The following is a 20,458-nucleotide window of genomic DNA, read 5'->3' on the forward strand; positions in this document are numbered from 1 at the left end:
TTGTTACAGACATACAGTGTCATCCTGCAACTGTTTTCAGCATATGAAATGTCCCAAACCCTATTCTGAACTTTCAGAAATGGGGGAAAAATTTTGTTTTTACTCTCTGGTAGTCATGTTGCTATGTTATATATGCATTCAAAAACATTCAGGAAAGAGTTTTATGTAAATTCAGACCACGAGTCCACATATATGGACACCATGTTTCTCTAAAAGTACATCATATCAAAAGATGATACTTAGATTTTTATTCTAATTAGGTTCCAATAAGCCCAAATAGCAAAGAGAAATAAAAAAATGCATGTAAAAAACATCTTGGCCCTTAAGAGGATATCATATATAATTTTAAAAAAAGAGTTAAAGTTTTAAATGAAAAAAATTTGTCATTTATTGAGAAAATAAACTGGCAAGCACATTGAACTTTCCTCAGTCAGAATTTGTCCTTCTAAAACATAATAATATTAATAATGCAGAGCTTCACTTTTTGAAGGTTTATGGATAACAAAAATAGCCCAATTAGTATTAATATTACCTTGAACATGGGCCGCTTTTGGCTTCAAAACCTTCATAGTGTTTTTTTTCTTCTTCAAGAATAAGGTCCAAGATTCAGAATAAACGTTGGGCTACTTGTAGTGAAAGATGACTTCACTTTTGTCATATTGTATGTTGTCTTGCTGGATGAGGATGTTTGACTCATGAAAAATATGAGTTTGCATACTGATTAGCTGAAGTCACACTGATGTGACGTCAACAGATGATTCGGCTTTTTTCAACAGGTTATTTTCACAATTTATGATGGTGTAGCAGCCAAAATAGGACAAATGAGGTTATGTATAGGACAAATTCTGTTCTATCCCCTCCCCCCACACTCTGGCTACGGGCCTGAAATATGACAGAAGCATGAAATTATTTACAAACTTGCTGCTGTAAATCTGAGTGTTTGATATTTATAATCTGCACCGCTAAGAACTTAATTTGACTATTTAAAAGGTGATTTTTTCTCAATGTTAGGATTTTTTATGAAATATTGACAATAAAAATCAAGATTGAGATTTAGAGTTTATTGTTCGTTGTGTTTTAATCCACAGTAGGAGGAAGAGGAGTGAAGAGGAAAGCGGATGATGATTTTCACAGTATTTTAGGTGAAGGCAAACCATACGGTCTGCGGAAACGCATCAGAGTTGCAGAGCTGGAGAACACAAGAGACACAGAGATGAGCAGCTATCAAGAGAAAACCAGCTCAGGTGTGTCTCCATCAAAACTTGTACAGCTTCAGCACCATACATTTATCACCACTGAAGATTCTGAAACATGAAGCAGGGTGCAAAGTGTTTCACTCAGTTAGCTGCTAAATCCAGTGAGCATGCGGAGATTTTGGCCACTAGGCAACAATACAGTGTCTGGATCAAAGTGATTGATTTATCTATTATGGCCAAAATCAAGTTGAACACTTTCTACTGTAAACATGTCAGAACTCAGATGTTGATTTGAACTTAATTCGGGCACTTTAAAGGGGATTTTCTCAATCTTTATATTCTGAAGAGTGTATTGTTCATTGTGTTGTCATCCACATTAGGAGGAAGAGGAGTGAAGCGGAAAGCGGATGATGATTTTCACAGTGTTTTAGGTGAAGGTAAACCTTATGCACTGCGCAAACGCATCAAAGTTGCTGAGCTGGAGAACACAAGAGTGGACGCCGACACAGAGGCGTCCAGCTCAGGTCAGTCCACTCTTTATGACTGGAGAAATACTGGAAAACTGGAGCACTGCTGCCATTCGTTAAATCCCAGAGTAAAATAAATGCCAATTAATGAAATAATCGATTATTAATAATTCATTATTGACTGTAATCCACATCAGGAGGAAGAGGAGTGAAGCGGAAAGCGGATGATGATTTTCACAGTGTTTTAGGTGAAGGTAAACCTTATGCACTGCGGAAACGCATCAGAGCTGCTGAGACGTCCAGCGATGAGAACAGCAGCTCAGGTCAGTCTCCCGTTACAGAATCACACTTTTCTACAGTTTCATCACTTAAAATTCATAATACAGAGGCAAGCTGCAACTCTTAGTTGCTGACCGAGGGTGCGTCTCGCTATTAGTTTTACTCGATCTTAGTGCGGCATTTGATACCATTGACCACAAAATCCTCATAAATCGCTTAAAGTCTACAGGTGTCCAGGGACAGGCTCTACAATGGTTTAAGTCATACTTAACTGACCGCTACCAGTTTGTGAATCTTAATGGACAGCCTTCACAAATCTGCCCAGTAAAGTATGGGGTGCCTCAAGGATCAGTTTTAGGCCCTTTACTGTTTATAATTTACATGCTACCTCTGGGAGACATTATTAGAAGACATGGGATCAGCTTTCACTGCTATATATGCAGATGATACTCAATTATATATTTCAACTAAACCTGACGAGACGTCTGAACTTTCTAAACTAACTGAGTGTATCAAAGACATCAAAGACTGGATGACCAACAATTTTCTTCTCTTAAACTCCGACAAAACAGAATTATTACTTATTGGGCCTAAATCTTGCACACAGCAGATCTCGCAACTCAATTTACAATTAGAGGGATACAAAGTTAGCTTTAGCTCTACTATAAAAGATTTGGGTGTCATATTAGACAGCAATCTAACTTTTAAAAACCATATATCCCATGTCACAAAAACTGCCTTCTTTCATCTGAGAAATATCGCTAAATTACGAAATATGCTATCCATCTCAGATGCAGAAAAGCTAGTCCATGCTTTTATGACTTCGTGACTGGATTACTGTAATGCTCTATTTGCTGGCTGCCCAGCATCCTCTATTAACAAACTTCAATTAGTACAAAATGCAGCAGCCAGAGTTCTGACCAGGTCTAGAAAATATGATCATATCACCCCAATTTTATCCTCCTTACACTGGCTGCCTGTTAAGTTTCGTATTGAATTTAAAATATTACTTCTCACCTATAAAGCTCTAAATAATCTAGCTCCTGTTTATCTAACCAACCTTCTGTCTCGCTACGAACCAACTCGCTCTTTAAGATCTCAAAATTCAGGGCTTCTGGTAGTACCTAGAATAGCAAAATCAAGTAAAGGATGTCGAGCCTTCTCTTTCATGGCTCCTACACTCTGGAATAGCCTTCCTGATAACGTCCGAGGCTCAGACACACTCTCCCAGTTCAAAACTAGATTAAAGACCTATCTGTTTAGTAAAGCATACACTCAATGCATCACCTAGCGGGTTCCACACTGGCTTCTGCATCTTGCTTAAATACACTATGAACAGCAGCTACGCTAATTATTCTCTTTATTCTCTATTTTCACCTGGGGATACTCATCCCGAGGTCCTCAGATTAGGCGGAGTCACTGATTGGATCCAAGACCAGCGACGTGATGATCCCAAGGATTCCATATCCGGGACCAGGCCATATCCTGAGCTGCTGCTGCGCTGATGGTCGTGGGGAGTGGAGAACATGTGTCTGATTCCAGCGACGCTCCAGGGACAGACGAGTCTTCATTGAGGCCATCTTCCAGCATAAACCACGGCGAATGAAGTTCTGCACAAGACTTTTGGCCAGCGGAGAAATTAAAATGGTCGTGCCCAACTGAGTCTGGTTCTCTCAAGGTTTTTTTTCTTCACTCCCATCAGGTGAAGTTTTTTTTCCCTCTCCGCTGTCGCCACTGCCTCGCATGGTTCAGGATTGGTAGAGCTACGCATCGATGAATTTGCTCTTCAGTGTTTGAACTCTCAGTAATGATTATATCACACTGAACTGAGCTAAACTGAACTGAACTGAACTTAAACACTAAAACCTGAACCACACTGTTCCAGTTACTGAACCACACTGTTCCAGTTACTATGACCATTTATGTGAAGCTGCTTTGACACAATCTACATTGTAAAAGCGCTATACAAATAAAGCTGAATTGAATTGAATTGGCAGAAATACACGGTATGTGTGAAAATTATCCACTTTTATTTGTGCCAAAAAATCATTCAAATAGGGCGACACGGTGGTGCTGTGGGTAGCATGTTCTCCTCACAGATAGAAGGTCGCTGGTTTGAACCTCGGCTGGGTCAGTTGGTGTTTCTGTGTGGAGTTTGCATGTTCTCCCCATGTTGGCATGGGTTCCCCCACAGTCCAAACTATTTTCTACAATGTAGATTGTGTCAAAGCAGCTTAACATAGAAGTTGTAGTAAATTGAAACTGTGTCAGTCCAGTTTTCAGAGTTGAAAACAAACGTGAAAAAGCTTCATTACTGGCATAAAAAATAAATGATTCTTAAGATTAGGAGTGTATTGTTCATTGTGTTGTCATCCACATTAGGAGGAAGAGGAGTGAAGCGGAAAGCAGATGATGCTTTTCAGAGTGTTTCTGGTGGAGGTAAACCATCTGCCCACCGGAAACGCATCAGAGTTGCTGAGCTGGAGAACACAAGTGTAGACGCCGACACAGAGGCGTCCAGCTCAGGTCAGTCCACTCTTAATGACTGGAAAACTGGAGCACTGCTGCCATTTGTTGAATCCCAGAGTAAAATAAATGGCAATATTGAAATAATCGATTATTAATAATTCATTATTGACTGTAATCCACATCAGGAGGAAGAGGAGTGAAGAGGAAAGCGGATGATGATTTGCAGAGTGATTCTGATGGAGTCAAACCATACGCTCTGCGGAAACGCATCAAAGCTGCAGAGACGTCCAGCGATGAGAACAGCCGCTCAGGTCAGTCTACCGTTACTCTTCTACAGTTGTATGAGCATATATATGTCAGCTTAAAGGCACAGTGCACGACGACACAAAGCAGCAGAGCTTTTATTATGCCACAGTCCAGCGCGTCTGGTTCTTCAGCTCGTGATCACGTGTGCTGTTTTATCAGACTAAATAAATGTTGGGCTTCTGTTATAATGCTGCTCTGTGCTGTCAAATAAAACACAAACATATTAAAACCTCGCTAAACAAACAGAAATAGAATGAATGAACAGCAGGCAGCAAAAGAAAAGAAAAGCAAGTGGCAAATAAAGAGAAAAGCATGTCAAACATACTTGACCGTTGTGATGGTACGAGACATTCTATAGCAGTTTCCCTGCTATTAAAAGGTCAGGGCACTATAAATAAAGACATTTTGCACCACACTGCTAATACGATCATTAGCATGAACACACACACTGGCTGTGTCTAAAATCACACGCTTCCATACTAAATAGTACATTAAGACAGTATGTGAGCCGAGTAGTATGTCTGACCTCACAGTATTTGACAAACAGCATGTGAGAAGTACCCAGATGACCTACTACTACTGGAGAGATTCTGAAGGGTGCATCCAGTGGACACTACACTGTCCCATAATGCACTGCGAGATCATTCATGAATCACTCCTCTAGTGGATTTTGGAGATTTTGATAATAAAAGTCTCACATAATGTGCCTTTAAACCTGTGAATGATGCAGTATTGTGCAAAGTATTTCTCAGTAGAGCTTCATGACAAAACATCTGGAAACTAGTAGCACTGCTGCCATTTGAACAGATCCCCAAATACAATAAATGCCAATTAATGAAAGAACTGATCATTAATAATGCATTGTTGACTGGAATCCACAGAAGCTCCAAGAGCACTGAAGAGGAAGGCTGGATGTCTGGATCAGGACACAGTTGCTGCAAAACGAGTGAAAACAGCCCAGATCCAACATGGCGGCAGCAGCAAAACTGCAGCAGAAGACAGAAGTTCAGCTAAAGACAGCAGCTCAGCTAAAGACAGCAGCTCAGCTAAAGACAGCAGCTAAGGTTTGTCTTCTGCCGTAATGTTTTCTGTCTAATCTGCAGGGTTTTGTTTTATTTTTCAGAGTTTTACAGAGTTTTCTCACGATTAGATTGAGCAGAAGAGTAACAGGAGTGAGCAAATGTCATAAATGTTTTCTCCAGGATCTTTACTTGACAGATATGTGCTTGGGAAGAAGCTGGGAGAGGGATACCATGGCACTGTCTATCTGGCTACACGGAAATCTGACGGCCAGAAGGTAACATTCAATTTTCCTTTGTGTGTGTGTGTGTGTGTGTGTGTGTGTGTGTGTGTGTGTGTGTGTGTGTGTGTGTGTGAGTGTGAGTGTGTGTGTGTGTGTGTGTTTGTGTGTGTTTGTGTGTGTGTGTGTGTGTGTGTGTGTGTGTGTGTGTGTGCGTGCATGCGTGCGTGTGTGTGTGTGTGAGTGTGTGTGTGTGTGTGTGTGTGTGTGTGTGCGTGCGTGCGTGTGTGTGTGTGTGTGTGTGATCAGACATCTCTCTGGTTGAATAAGTTTTGACTTTATGCTCTCTTTGCAGGTTGCCAAAAAATTGTGACTAAAAAGCTTCTGGGAACGCGGTACCCGATGGTAAGTTTGCATACTCTACTGAAAATATCTGAAGAGAAGTGATGAACTCCATGTTTAGTCATGCTTTCACTAAGCTTGCGTTTCTGCTCATACAAGTAAACAACTTGTTGTGTTTGTTGCGATGGGCATTGTAGCTGTCCACTCAGGAAATACAAAGCTAATGTTGTTTTCAAGTCATACTTGTATGTGATTTTGACCGAATATTCAAAGTAACGTATCATGGTAAACAACATAGGGAGCGAGTCACAAGTTGGCAATGAACGAATTTGCGGCTATAACACCAACTTTACCTCAATGGAATAGAAATATGGGATGAAAATAAAGGAAGCAGATGCAGATGAAAATGTACGTTTACGCACAGGTGGAGCAGTTGTAGGTTGTTGTGTTGTTGTTGATTCTGATTCAGAAAAACTGAACGCGACGCACATCAGCAGGAAGGTCGACCAAAACACAAGAAACTGCCCCATAATGTGAAGAATTGTACGCTTTAAACAGCAGAACACTGTTGACTTTATGTCTGGACCCTAAACTCTCCCTTCAACAGATTAAATACTCCCAAAAAATACTGCAAAACTCCGTTTAAAGGAACTAAAGCCGTCAGATGATCGACGCTGACTAAACACGGAAACACAGCAGCGCTGCGCCTTCACAATAAAAGTCCCGCGCGCACGACACTTAAAGGGATAGTTCCTAGCAAGAGAAAACTTTTGTCACCATTTATTTATTGAACATTTATACATTTATTACCTCTGTTAAACAAAAATATGTATTCTGAATAATGCTAGAAATCGGCAGGAAAAAATACTATGGAAGTCATTGTCTAGCAGTCTGTCTAGCAATGTTTAGCCTAAATGTGTTTAACAGAAAAAAGAAACTCAAACATGTTTTGAAGCAAGTGAAGATTGAGTAAATGACGACAGAATTATCATATCTGGGTGAATATTTCGTTTAAAGTCTGCATTAAATCAAAATGTTCAATGTTTATGTTGCTAGCATATGGCTAGTCTTAAAATAAACAAGTTAATCTGTGCAAATGAATCCACTGAAAAGTTTGTTTTGTGGATCTTTAATCAAAATCTGCCCATCGGCTTCTTTTCTGAAACGGCGATTCTTTTCTGACGACTCTGACTGGCCAGGTTATGTCCGAGTCCAATCAAAACTGGACTCGAGTCCTAGTTCGATTACCCCAATACAACCAAAACCCCTCTAAAACCAGCCTGGTTGACTAGCTAAAACTAGCCAACCAGCCTAGGCTGGTTTAAGCAGTTTTTTTTTTTCAGTAGCAGTCTTTGTTTTCATGAATGAATTATTTTTGTTCCAGTTTGTGATGTTTTATTCGATTTAAAACCAATTAAATTATTTGCTCCTGTTATAGTTTGAGCCAAAAATATGTCAGATGGGCATAAATATACGCCCTTTATGTTGCAAAGTTTAATTTCCAGATTAAAAAACTAAATTAACCATATAAATGAATGTCTAATTAATGTCAAACGTCAAACTAACTTTATTGCGGTTTACGACCTGGCTAAGCACAAATAAAAAAAAAACATTCATGTTAACCTTATACATAAAATAATGGTGCACCTAAAAATAAAAATTTAACATTCATGTCATTTCAAATCTGGATGATTTTCTTTCAAGTTATTTTTGCAGGATGTCTGTAATGCAATAATATATGTATATATATATATATATAATTTTAGGCTGGATTACTGTAATGCTCTGTTTGCTGGCTGCCCAGCATCCTCTATTAATAAACTTCAGCTAGTACAAAATGCAGCAGCTAGAGTTCTTACCAGATCTAGAAAATATGATCCCCTATCACCCCAAAGTTATCCTCCTTACACTGGCTGCCTGTTAAGTTTCATATTGAATTTAAACTATTACTTCTCACCTATAAAGCTCTAAATAATCTAGCTCCTTTTTATCTAAACAACCTTCTGTCTCGCTACAATCCAACTCGCTCTTTAAGATCTCAAAAGTCAGGGCTTCTGGTAGTACCAAGAATAGCAAAGTCGAGTAAAGGAGGTCGAGCCTTCTCCTTTATGGCTCCTAAACTCTGGAATAGCCTTCCTGATAATGTCTGAGGCTCAGACACACTCTCTCAGTTCAAAACTAGATTAAATACCTATCTGTTTAGCATAGCATACACTCAGGGCATCACTTAGTAGGTTTCCACACAGGTTTCTGCATCTCGTTTATAAACACTATGAACAGCAGCTACGCTAATTATTCTCTTTATTCTCTATTTCCACCTGGGTATACTCATCCCGAGACCCTTAGACTATGAAGCGCCACTGATTCGATCCAAGACCAGCGACAAGATGATCCCAAGGTTTCCATAATCCTGGACCAGGCCGTTTCCTGAGCAGCTGCTGTGGTGATCATAGAGGAGTGGAGAGCATGAGACTGATTTCTGCGACGCTCCAGGGACAGACGAGCCTTCGCTGAGGTCCAGCTTCTCCAGAGCCTTGACTGCAGCTCTGCACAAGACGTTTGGCCAGTGGAGAAATGGTTGTGCCCAACTGAGCCACGTTTCTCTTAAGGTTTTTTTTATTCTGACCTTTCCCCAATTGGTGAAGGGTTTTCCCTGCCGCTGTCGCCACTGGCTTGCATGGTTCAGGATCTGTAGAGCTGCGCATCGATGGATTTGCTCTTCAGTGTTTGGACTCTCAGTAATAATTATTAGACCACACTGAACTGAACTTAAACTCTGAAAATTGAACTGACACTGTTTCAAACACTATAATCTTCTATGTGAAGCTGCTTTGACACAATTTAAATTGTAAAAGCGCTAGAGAAATAAAGACGAATTGAGTATATATATATATATATATATATATATATATATATATATATATATATATATATATATATATATATATATTTATGTTAAATATAGATATTTATTGTCAGCATCAACAACATCTCTTATACAGTAACAAATGCTTTAAATGGGCTTTAATGCATTTATTACTTTTTAAAGGCTGTAATGAACTGAATTGCATGAATGAAAACTTACACTGTTTATTTAACACTGTGCTTTAAAAGTGTGCTTTGACACATTCTTACATAAGTTCATTGTTCAATGCATAGTTAAAATAATACTTAAATATATTAACATCAAATGCTAAATAAATAAAATTTTCTCCGACTCCTGTGTGTAGGCTCAGTAAGTTGACTTTTATAGTGACGAATAATTTTTTACATTGCCTTTAAAGGGAAATAACTGAACATAAACATAGGAGGCTGACAAAAATGGTCGTTTTAGAAGAACATTTCAGATGGCGCTTAGAGGTTTTTGCATCTGAACTCTTCATATATAAAAGTATGGTAATAATACTTTTAATATATTTAAATTAAGTTAACTTTTGGTTAGTATACTTGCAATGTACTTATTTTCACCAGGGGTCTCTTTAACTCAGTGAACACTAGCTGGCTCATTTTACTTATTAGCTTATATTTGAGTGTACTGTGCTGTGTAGATGTAACACTAGCACAAACTGAAGCATAAGTGTGTTTCCATTAGTTTTCCACAAAACTTTTCTGAGTGTTGTTAAAAACTGTTGTGAAATGAAGACATTTCCATTCTAACCATTGTTCTTTGGCTAAAGCTCAACATTTGCTGGTCAGACACTGAAAGAGCCCTGGTGCTAGTTCAGTAGATATTATAGTAGGATTACTCATATCAGTGAACACACTCTTATATTTCACATTATAGTCACACAAATGGCAGGGCAATGTGCTTTAAACATTACATGACGCATCAATATTGTTCTATAAAGGCTAAATTGAGTCTGCAGTCTGTAAAACAGATCTTCTCTGTGTTGTTTTGTGTTGTGTTCACACTTATTGTCAGATCAACACACAGATAAAGTAGTTCAGGCATGTTTTGAGTGCATTACAGTGCCGTATCACTACGCTGAAGGATTTGACTTGTGTTAATGCAAGGAGCCGGTGTGATGAACAAAGAGCAGGAGTCAGAGATACAGTTTATTGAAGACAATAGTTTACAGTTTGATCAGCAGAAAACAGCTTCAACACACTCCATGGGGTTCGCAGGCCGCTCTGCATACAGTCTCAGTTTCACAGAAATGATAGAAGAGCAGCACACATGTGGTCAGTGACCAAATCAGATCATCAGGAATTCATACTTCCATTGTTTTCTGACATGATGCTGTTTTCCGCTTCCACATTTTTTAAAAATTATGAGACAAGTAAAAATATACAATCACAGTACATTATAAAGAAAATGGAAAGACAAAAAGAAAACATTTTAAAAAAAGAAAACAACAAAAAAAATTAACAGTAGGGGTATATACATCACATATTAAAGAAAAAGATTATATAATTGACACATTTCAGTTGTTTTTAAAGCATTTTTTTGTAAAAGAGTTAGAAATTGTTTTAAAGTAATGCTGCATTTCAGTGAGCAAGATATTAAAAAGGGTTTTTGGTTTGAAAATGTACATTTATGTATATACAATTTTGTTAATAACATAAGAAGATTAAGAAAAAAATATATTTTTTTATGTATAGCATCCGTTTTATTATTAACAAAACATTTTCCCATAGTAAGGAAAAATCTTTATCAACATTCTTAATAAGAAAAAGAAAAATCATTTCAAAGCAAATTAGAAAAACTGCATTGCCAAAATAAGTGAACTAGGCATTTTTTTTTTGTGTTGCTTACAAAATGAACAATTAATATCAATATCTTTTTTATATCTTACTAAGAGAGTATTGACCGAGTGTGTATGGGGAATAGTTCTAAATGAAACTTCTATTATCTTATTTGTAATTAAGTAGCTATTTGGGATGAGCCATATTTGATTTCTTCAATCAATATCTGAAACAAAAGAATTCCAATAAAATAAAAAAAAGTCACATTTGGAACTGATACAGTTCCATTAGGAAATAACATCAGAACTTTTCAATGCAGATGGATGGGGCAACCATTACTGTTTCCAAAACAGTGAAAAGCCTTGGAGTAACGATTGATGACCAACTAAACTTCTCTGACCACATCTCTAGAACTGCTCGATCTTGCAGATTCGCACTCTACAACATCAGAAAGGTCCGACCCTTCCTATCTGAACATGCAGCTCAACTCCTTGTTCAAGCTCTTGTTCTCTCCAGACTGGACTACTGCAACTCTCTACTAGCCGGGCTTCCAGCTAACTCTATCAAGCCTCTTCAGCTGCTTCAGAACGCAGCAGCACGAGTGGTCTTTAATGAACCTAAAAGAGCACATGTCACTCCGCTGCTCATCCGTTTGCACTGGCTGCCAGTTGCTGCTCGCATCAAATTCAAAGCTCTGATGTTTGCTTACAAAGCGAATTCTAGCTTCGCTCCTTCTTATCTGCTCTCACTTCTGCAGATCTATGTGCCCTCCAGAAACTTGCGTTCTGTGAATAAACGTCGCCTCGTGGTTCCATCCCAAAGAGGGAAGAAATCACTTTCCCGAACTCTCGCGCTCAATCTGCCCAGTTGGTGGAATGAACTCCCTAACTGCATCAGAACAGCAGAGTCACTCGCTGTCTTCAAGAAACCACTAAAAACTCAACTATTTAGTCTCCACTTCTCTTCCTAATCTGCAATTGCCTCTCTGGCTCCACCGCTAACTGTATTACAAAAAAATAAATAAATAATTTACTAATGTTTTGCTTCGTACACTTTACACACCTGAAACTTGCCTAAAGCACTTATTCATTGTTGCTCTTATAGTTGTGTAAATTTCTTTTTTCGTCCTCATGTGTAAGTCTGCTAAATGTAAATGTACTGATTTGTTTGAAGAAGTTGCAGAGAAACTATATTTTCCTACCTTTGTAGTAGAAGCGTCTCAAGGGGGGAAGTAGAAGGATAGAGAATGCCTTGGACTAACCTAATAACTCCAGATGGTATGGCATCAAATACGACAGCAAATTCTTTAGAGGGGATGGGAGTATTGAATCGATTAAGAAATTTTGTTTATGAAATTGAGATAATTTAGCTGGTATTTTATCAGCATTATAGTTACAGAGTAATAACAATTAAGCCATCCAAATTAAGAAAATATGTAATTTGGAATAAAGTTCCAGATTGATGTTGGATTTTAGAGAATATTTTTTGTCCCATTTAATTTTGACAGTATTATTTAATGTACGGAAATCCAGCATATTAAGACCACCATTCTCAAAGCTCTTCATAACTTCTGCTTCCCACATTCTGCACTTCCTCCCGCAAGTGTCGCAGTCAGAGCTGCATGCAAATGAGGGCCGGCTGAAGCCTCCCCATTGGTCTATTAGCTCTAGATTGACACCTCCTCCCTCCAACCAATCAGGTGAGGAGGAAAGCTGACGTCACTCTAATGGCGGCTTCAACTGGCCCTCATTTACATGCAGCTCTGACTGCAACCCTCGCAGGAATTTGGGAAGCAGAAGCGGAAAACAACAAATGACAAACATCAAACATGGAAGAATGAAACCATTTCCTGCTGCTGAAAGCCTCTGCGTCATGCTGAACCCCTCGTGCTCCAAAATCTCCTCTAAAACAGGTCCTCTTTCAGGGTGGAAAGCATAAACTACACATATCTAGAACAGTCTTTATTTTTATTGGTTTTTTAGCCATGGCTGATCCAGAATCTGCTGCACTGTTTGCAGTCTCTGATCATCATCCCCAAGGGTAATGCAGGTATTCATAAATGCCATGAATTCTGTAACATTTTAAAAGAGAAAGTTAGTTAATGGTGGACACACACACACACAGCTCAATATTGACCTGAATGACTCCTGTTGTGCCCTAATGTTCAGTCTTCATGAAAATATAATATATATTTTCCTAATGTTGGCCTCATTTTAGAAACCGTCACCAAACCTCAAGATAAAGAAAAACATTGTTTTGGGTTTTTCTGCTGGTAAAATGTGGCCAGGGTCAATTCTGACCCATAAGTCAACAGGAGGGATGAACAGTGTCAGTCCCAGTCATCTTCTTACCTTCAGGTATGCTGGAACATTGTTTTTCTATTTCCCGCATGATGCCAAACAGCTGCTTCACTGTGTTTTTAACCGCCTTCTTTGGAGATATCCTTGTGTCTGGTGGGTATTTCTTTGGATCTGTCAGAAAGAGAGGTTTAGTGTTGAGCAAGCAGTTCAGCTAAAGCCCCATTCAACTGAGTCTCAGAGACTAATGAATGTTTTTCGGCTTCCTCCTGAAATAATCTGACTTACCATGACAGATGTGCATCCCACAGCCAAAATCAATTAGCTTGATTTGCAGAGGCCGGTCGATGACGAGGATATTACAATCATGAATATCATGATGACAAATTTTCCGCCTCAAGCACTCCTGCGCTGCTTTGACAATCTGCAGGATAAGCGTACGCGCGACTCTCTCCTCCAGGTGTTGGTGCTTCTGCAGGAAATCCTCCAGTGTTCTGCACGGGCCGAGATACTCCATCACCAACATTATTGTCTTACACACTTTCTGTAAGCAGATGCAATGAGTTAAAATAAAGCACACGACAGCAGTCCTCAGGTCAGTCTTTACTAGGCATGGGCCGGTATTAGATTGTGGCGGTATGATAACCTTGGATCAAAATATCACGGTTTCACGGTATTGTGATTACTGCTCTAATATGTAGTCTTTTTGAATGTCTGGGTAAAAGACAAACTTGTTCCCCTCTGAAAACAATATATTTTATTTTGTAATAGATTTATAATATTTTTTTGGCAGTAAACATGTCAGGCTAAATAATTCAAAAGATTAATTGACTTCTGCGGCCCTCATTTGTTTCAAAAACACTGATTTCTTTACTATTTAAAACAGCATTTTTGGATATTTATTCAGCTGGAGATACCGTTGTCCTAAAAAAACTGTAAATAATATATCTCACACAACGGTATTACAGAAAATTTGGCAGTTTTAAAACCTCGACTTTTCCATACCTTAAAAACAGTTATTGGCCCATGCCTAGTCTTTACACTGGCTTCCAGTTACATTCAGGATAGATTTTAAAGTAGAAATGAGTTTATTTTGCTTACCGCACCGGCATATCATTAACCCACAAGCTTTTCTGAAAACAAGACAAAGTTATTTACATGTCCAGAAATGCTTCTTGATTTAGGAATTTGAATTTACAAAATTAAAACGACAATAAGAAACGAGACAAACCCTCCTGCAGCGCATTGTGCATGAAATGTGCTGTATAAATACACTTACTCCTCTTGGCAATTTCTCCACTTTAACTAAAAACCATTCCTGGAGCTTGATGAGCAGCGGGCTGGGGGGATCTCTCACAATTGTCATCATGGCCACTTCGATTGGTATGGGTAACGGATATCCAGGCTGAAGATAAAGTGCACATTAGCATTAGCATATCAACAACATGTAATCCTGTTTTTCAATATAACTGTAAAAGAAAATCTGTAAATCAGCAGCTTTCCGTATTTTGTGATTCATGTTTTTTTTCTGTGTGTTTATTTATGCTTTTGAAATGCATTATGGGAGCTTGATGTTTATTATCTGCACTGGTTTTGTCAATTGTGATGTAAAAATCTGGTAATTCGGCTTCAGACGGTATTAGATTTTAATGTGATGAATTGCGGAAGCTTTGATTTTATCAAGATATTAAGCTGAGCTGTGAAACAGATTACTTTATCAGGTATGATTACAACAATACCTAGTGTATTGCTTATTAAATACATGTAAAAAAAGATTATAAAGTACAATAATAGGTAACACTATAATAAAGTATAAACTAAACTACTTTAGATAAATTAACTGATGTTAACGAGAGGACTTTACTGCACAGAGTTAACGAACCAAAGACAAACAGTCTCTGAATTCCCAAAGTCGTAGCCCAGATTAACATGAGAAAAGCATCATGTTTGAAAATAAATGGCTTAATAAGGGTTCAACATGTTGCAGAATAAAATAATCTTAAAAGACACTCTAAAAGTGTAAATAATAATTATTCATTATTGTGCATGTTCATTATTATGATATACTGAATTATTGAATATTGGCATGTGACTACTTTTTTCTGTTATATGTATATAAAGTCACTGTTAAACTGCAGAGTTAAATTTTCAGCATCAAAACTCGGCAGAGCACATATTAATTCCCATCATAACCATAAATAAACAGAAAACAGCAGTGAATCACAAAATGATCAGTAGATATTTGTATAACCACAGCCGCAGACAGACTCATCTATTAAATGTATTTTGTGATGCTTCAAATATGAATCACGCATGATGTTTTCAGACTTACCACATTGCTGTCAACTTCTGAAGTAGTCGACTTGATGATAAACTGTGGATGAAAAGTAGAATTAAACATGAGTGAGCAATCAAACATGATTTCTCTAAAGTTGATGTCCTCTAAACTGGACTAGGGTGAATAGACTTACCTGTTTGCCGTCCATTTTTCTGATACCACGATAGACATTGCCGTAGCAGCCAGCTCCAATATTTTCTTTCAGGTCATATTTTGCTTCCACTGAAAGATAAAAACAGCATGTTCATTTGAGACAGCTTCTAGTTATGCCTGAACAGACAGTATAAAAATAAAGCAATTTAACCCGTAACAGCCAACAACATAAACAAAGCCAATTTGCCCCGAATTAAGTTTTTTGAAACTTTTTTTAATTCAAAAGCCTTTTCCCAAAATATGTCAAAATAGTTTGTCACTAAAAAAATCACTCCATTTGCTGAAACTGAGAGAAAGTTGAGGCCAAATGACCCCAGTGTGTATGAAACAGCAACACAAGGGTTAAACAACATCAATCAAACATTAAAAATACATTCAAATGTACCAGAACCAGGAGAAGGCCCTATCCTCTGTCTACATGGCGGTCTTCTTTGTCCGGAAGGACCGGGAACATGTAACATACTTTTTTCCATTTATTAGCAGTAAATAACGCTCTCTAGGGTGTATAAATGAGTTTACTGCAGTTAATTATCTGAGTTTTCGCCTTGTCTGAGTATCAAATGAAAAGTTCCTCAATACACGTCTGTTCTGTCAGGCGTCTGGTGGATTCTGACACTCGCGGTGCAGAGCGCGTTCGATTTATGACGTAGCGTAGGGCCAGACCAAAGATGGGATGGGGGTCCTGTAGGTACAGGTGTTCGCGTTTATTCTTCAGGGTGTAAAAGGTGAAGTGGCATATTAACCTACTGTTTAGGGCTCGTGATAACATTATAAAATACGCGTGGACCTTATACAACTCTTTTGCCATCTCTGCATGGGGAAAAGAGGGAAGAATAAAGTTAATCACGCAAGGCCTGGCATGATTGATGTTTGACGGGTCCAACACGGCTGATTAATTTGAGGACTCTGCATCGGCCTTTAGCTCTGCACTGAAATTACAATGTAATACGGAATCACGATGCGTTGACTCTTGTCCAGAAGTCTGCTGCTAAGAAATCGAGAGCTCCGGAGTCTAATGTTAGTTGTCATGGAAACGAGGATGTCTTGGCGGCAGTACGTGAAGTTGCTAACCTATGGAATAAAATTTCTGTTATAATTATAAAATTCACGCATCTGCAATTATGAAACCGCAAAGGAAAACGGAACATAACTTGTGACGTTACTTTACAGACACGAAATAGTTTCACCACGGACACGAAGAGTACGAATCAAACAGCGACAGTCCACTGTCAAAATACATCACCGCGGTCACAGGCATTAATAAACGAGCCAGAGTCATCGATCACAACAGTGCGCTTGCGTGATGAGATCCTGAATCCTGACTGAAGGAAGCCCCCCGAACAAAATGTCTGGGCAGCTCCCACACACCGTCTCAGGTAAGACTTTTGTTAATCCCTCTTTGAGAACTGTCCTCCATGAGCTGTAATAAAGGTTGAGACTCAATGAGGTCCATTTTCGCTGTGTTTCTTAGACATTTTACAGAATCAAAATTAAGATCGGGCCGAGGATAGCAAGCTAAGTTAGCATAACGTAAGTGAACTTGACAGGCAGCGAGCGCAGAACTTCTCAGTGAATCACTTAACGGTGTTTAACTATAACATGGCATCTGTTGATTAAGTGTTTTTGAAAGCCAGATAGACTATTGATCTATTATAAAGAAGATATCAGCAAAAGGCAAGTTAAATATTTGAGGGTTTTTGCTTATTTTTATGACACTGAATCAAATCCATCAATTGTTTAAAAAACTTGAGATCTACGTTAATTTATCTTATTATCACCGAATGAGTGGGAAAATATATTGAATAATGTAATAAAGTCTGTGCAGATTAGCAATTGGTTAAATAAGTGACCCGGACCCATGGGCGTAAATCATGAGGGGCAGTCATTTAAACACTCGTATTTCATCTGAAAGCTGAATAAATAAGCTCCTCATTGATTTATGAGAGAAGATTATATGTTCAGATATACGTTTTTATATTATCTTTAAGTTAGCAATCCACATTACTAAGCAGAAATGACGTTTTTATATATTTATAGCAATTTACAAAGTCTTTATGAAGAGAATTCTTATCTAAAGTAGAGTAACCTAACTTAAATAATTTGAGCAAATAGCCAAAAAAGTATATTTTGTCTCATATAGTGACTATTCCCTCAAATCTACCTGCTCAACATAAGACTCGTTTCTTAGAATTAGAAAAATGCCCAATATCTATCTGTCTGTCTGTTTTTAATTAGCTCAGATTATGTCCTGCTTACAAGCACTTGAATCTATGAAAACTGATCATACTAAGATTTTTAGCATAATAGAAAAAGTGGACCTTTTAAAGACTAAAGACTTTGATATTATTTTCTGCTGGATACCGGGCTGGTCATATGGGATGAGTTGGAAATGAGCGTGCAGATAAAGCATGATAAAGGAAGATAGAAGTTGGAGATAACAGAACGTAAACTTCCTGTGTCTGATGTTAAACCTGTTTTAAATCTGTATGTTAATGAGAAATGGCAGATGGAATGGGATGAATGTAGGAAAAACACATGGTATGAAGTGAATCCATTAATTAATGAAAGGAATAATTACCATTTTGAAAATAGACATGACCAGGTTGTTCATACAAGATGTAGCATCAGACACTCATGGCTTACACTCGCATATTTATGAAAAGCGGAAGAAATACCTATTGGTGACTTGTGTAAAAATATTTTACCGATAAAACATTTTAATATGTTTAAAATATTTCCCGAATAAAAACGTTCTCTAATATCATGTAAAAATACACATTGTGTTTTTAAATGATATTGGAGAATGTTTTTATTCTGGAAATATTTGAAGTGAGCTGTTTGAAAAGGTGTTTTACAATATTTATCTTTAATCTAACTAAAAGATTGTATATGACTGTTTTCAGTGTTGTTGCTTGCTACTTGTATGTTTTTTGTTGTTATTTTAAAATGTATGTTTGCTAAGATTGTTTACTAACTGCAATGAGCGTCATCATGCTAACTGATATGATATGATTATAAATTGTATATTTAGTACATGTTTTTTGCCATGAATATAGCCAATGCTGCTGATATGGCATTAAAACCTAAATAAAATCTGTCCATCCATCCATCCATCCATCGTTCTGTCTATCTATCTATCTATCTATCTATCTATCTGTTTGTCTGTCTGTCTGTCTGTCTGTCTGTCTGTCTGTCTGTCTGTCTGTCTGTCTGTCTGTCTACCCTCTTTAACCATTGTCAATCATAATTCTGCATGACTTACAGCTTAATTTTATGTTAATGTTTATCAGGTTCCATTTGGAGAAATAATATCTGCTGCTCAAAGCCTGGTGTCGAGGCTCACCAACACCCTAAGATCACCAGAGAACACAAACCAACTAAGAGAGATTAGTTCAACACAGAGAGAGAGGACAACATCAAGTTTCCAGAGCCAGTCAGTTCAGCAAGAAATGAGGTGTGAGATTCAGTGGATGACTGTATGTGTAGAAGAATCTAATGTGTTTTTTTCTCTAATACAAATTGTTCCTACACTAATGAGAAAATATTTGTAGGTCATTTCCTGGGTTTTTCCGAGAGGAGCGTAGAGGGAAAAGCTGTTTTGCACCATATAAGGGGCAATGTAAAAGCTTATTAATGTATTTTTACCTGCTGGACAAACAGCATGAAAAAACACCAAAAGGAGAGGCAGAAGTACATCTCACTATGGCTGGACTTGGAAGACAGCAGTTAAATGTGCAAGAAAATTTCCCCCATTCAGAGGTATGATTAAAGTTCCATGCCCTGTTATTTTGTATTTCTGTATTTGTTCCAAAATTATAATGTATTAATTAGGGATGCTCATTTCGGTTAATTTTGCTAACCGACAACCGTCGCTCATTAATCGGTTATTAACGGTTAACTGGTCAGATTACAATTAATTTTATATTAAACAAATTGACGTGTCTATTTTGTGTCTGACACATTAAATAATGCATTTTAAAATACTAATTTATTTTTATATGCTAGCACAGTGGTTCTCAAACTGTGGTACGTGTACTACTAGTGGTACGCAGGCTTCTTTCTAGTGGTACGCGGATGAATCAAATATGTAATATGTACATGCTTCATATATTTAAAGAAATTATCAAAAATGATTTATATACGAATATGATGACATAAAGCCTATATTTATGAGGTCTAGGCAACATTTCCAGGTGCTAACAAACCAGGAGTTATTTCTTTTTTAAACTGTACAGAGCTTAAGCTGCTTAACTAGACCTAATACGCTACTGTATTTCAAAACTGCTCATTATGGTGGTACTTGCAAAGACAAATTTTTTCCGAGGTGGTACTTGATGAAAAATGTTTGAGAACCACTGTGCTAGCATATTAATAATAGAACAAAACAACAGAGCATCTTTACGCACTTGCAGTGTTTAGCACAGAAGAACAGAATAAGAGAAGAACTAAATAAAATGAATAAAATAAATAGGACTGCCCTAAATTATTTTCACTTCAATAATTAATTTATATTACAAAACGAAAATACTGACTGATTCTTTTTAATAACCGGCATAGGCTGTTTTTTTTTCGCCAATCATGTTTTTTTTTTCTTCTGTCAAATAAAATCGCAGACTTTCTCAAATCGCCAGCTCCACGGAAAATATGCATTTATTTAATGCCCCGCTGTCATTATTATAATCACA

The 20,458-nt window shown here is 37.7% G+C and overlaps 2 protein-coding genes and 1 long non-coding RNA gene across 13 annotated transcripts in view; 2 read left to right on the top strand and 1 right to left on the bottom strand.

Moving 5' to 3' along the window:
• LOC137487301 (uncharacterized) overlaps positions 1 to 20,458 on the top strand; it is a 133,883-nt gene that overhangs the window by 70,088 nt on the left and 43,337 nt on the right. For 4 of the 9 annotated variants that reach the window (XM_087287570.1, XM_087287571.1, XM_087287578.1 and 1 more), the window contains 3 exons: positions 1,089 to 1,244; positions 1,577 to 1,720; positions 1,861 to 1,986. In XM_087287570.1, the coding sequence (XP_087143696.1) occupies positions 1,089 to 1,244; positions 1,577 to 1,720; positions 1,861 to 1,986 (426 nt within the window). Of the gene's footprint in view, positions 1 to 1,088; positions 1,245 to 1,576; positions 1,721 to 1,860; positions 4,469 to 4,596; positions 4,723 to 5,598; positions 5,782 to 5,919; positions 6,015 to 6,312; positions 7,949 to 20,458 lie in introns of those variants that run through there. The other 5 variants (XM_087287568.1, XM_087287569.1, XR_015511837.1 and 2 more) reach the window with 4 other exon arrangements.
• On the bottom strand, positions 10,343 to 16,390 carry LOC141378269 (serine/threonine-protein kinase pim-2-like). Of its 3 annotated transcripts, XR_015511845.1 has the most exons (8): positions 16,159 to 16,390; positions 15,754 to 15,842; positions 15,615 to 15,656; positions 14,562 to 14,687; positions 14,384 to 14,415; positions 13,571 to 13,826; positions 13,337 to 13,456; positions 10,343 to 13,056 (listed from the first exon to the last, which is right to left on the bottom strand). XR_015511845.1 is itself a non-coding variant. In XM_087287581.1 (7 exons), the coding sequence occupies exons 1-7, from the start codon at positions 16,244 to 16,246 to the stop codon at positions 12,953 to 12,955; spliced, it is 825 nt and encodes a 274-aa protein (XP_087143707.1). In that variant the 5' UTR covers positions 16,247 to 16,390; the 3' UTR covers positions 10,343 to 12,952. The 3 variants fall into 3 exon arrangements, 2 of the variants coding, with proteins under 2 accessions (XP_087143707.1, XP_087143708.1); XM_087287581.1 differs by lacking the exon at positions 14,384 to 14,415; XM_087287582.1 differs by lacking the exons at positions 14,384 to 14,415; positions 14,562 to 14,687.
• LOC147833423 (uncharacterized) lies at positions 16,801 to 19,227 on the top strand. The gene is made up of 3 exons (XR_015511870.1): positions 16,801 to 16,826; positions 16,944 to 17,149; positions 19,064 to 19,227. It is a non-coding gene; the product is annotated as an uncharacterized LOC147833423 (long non-coding RNA).

This window comes from Danio rerio, chromosome 16, assembly GCF_052040795.2.
Source record: "Danio rerio strain M-AB ecotype USA chromosome 16, GRCz13ab, whole genome shotgun sequence".
Lineage (NCBI taxonomy): Eukaryota > Metazoa > Chordata > Actinopteri > Cypriniformes > Danionidae > Danio > Danio rerio.

What these genes read in the sequence shown, in the direction of transcription:
- LOC141378269 (XM_087287581.1), bottom strand. Translation starts at nt 16,246, where the DNA reads ATGGAAAAAAGTATGTTACATGTTCCCGGTCCTTCCGGACAAAGAAGA. An exon ending in AGGGCCTTCTCCTGGTTCTG is followed by an intron (nt 15,843 to 16,158) that starts GTACATTTGAAT and finishes TTTATCTTTCAG; the next exon opens with TGGAAGCAAAATATGACCTG. An exon ending in CAGAAGTTGACAGCAATGTG is followed by an intron (nt 14,688 to 15,614) that starts GTAAGTCTGAAA and finishes CTTTATCTTCAG; the next exon opens with CCTGGATATCCGTTACCCAT.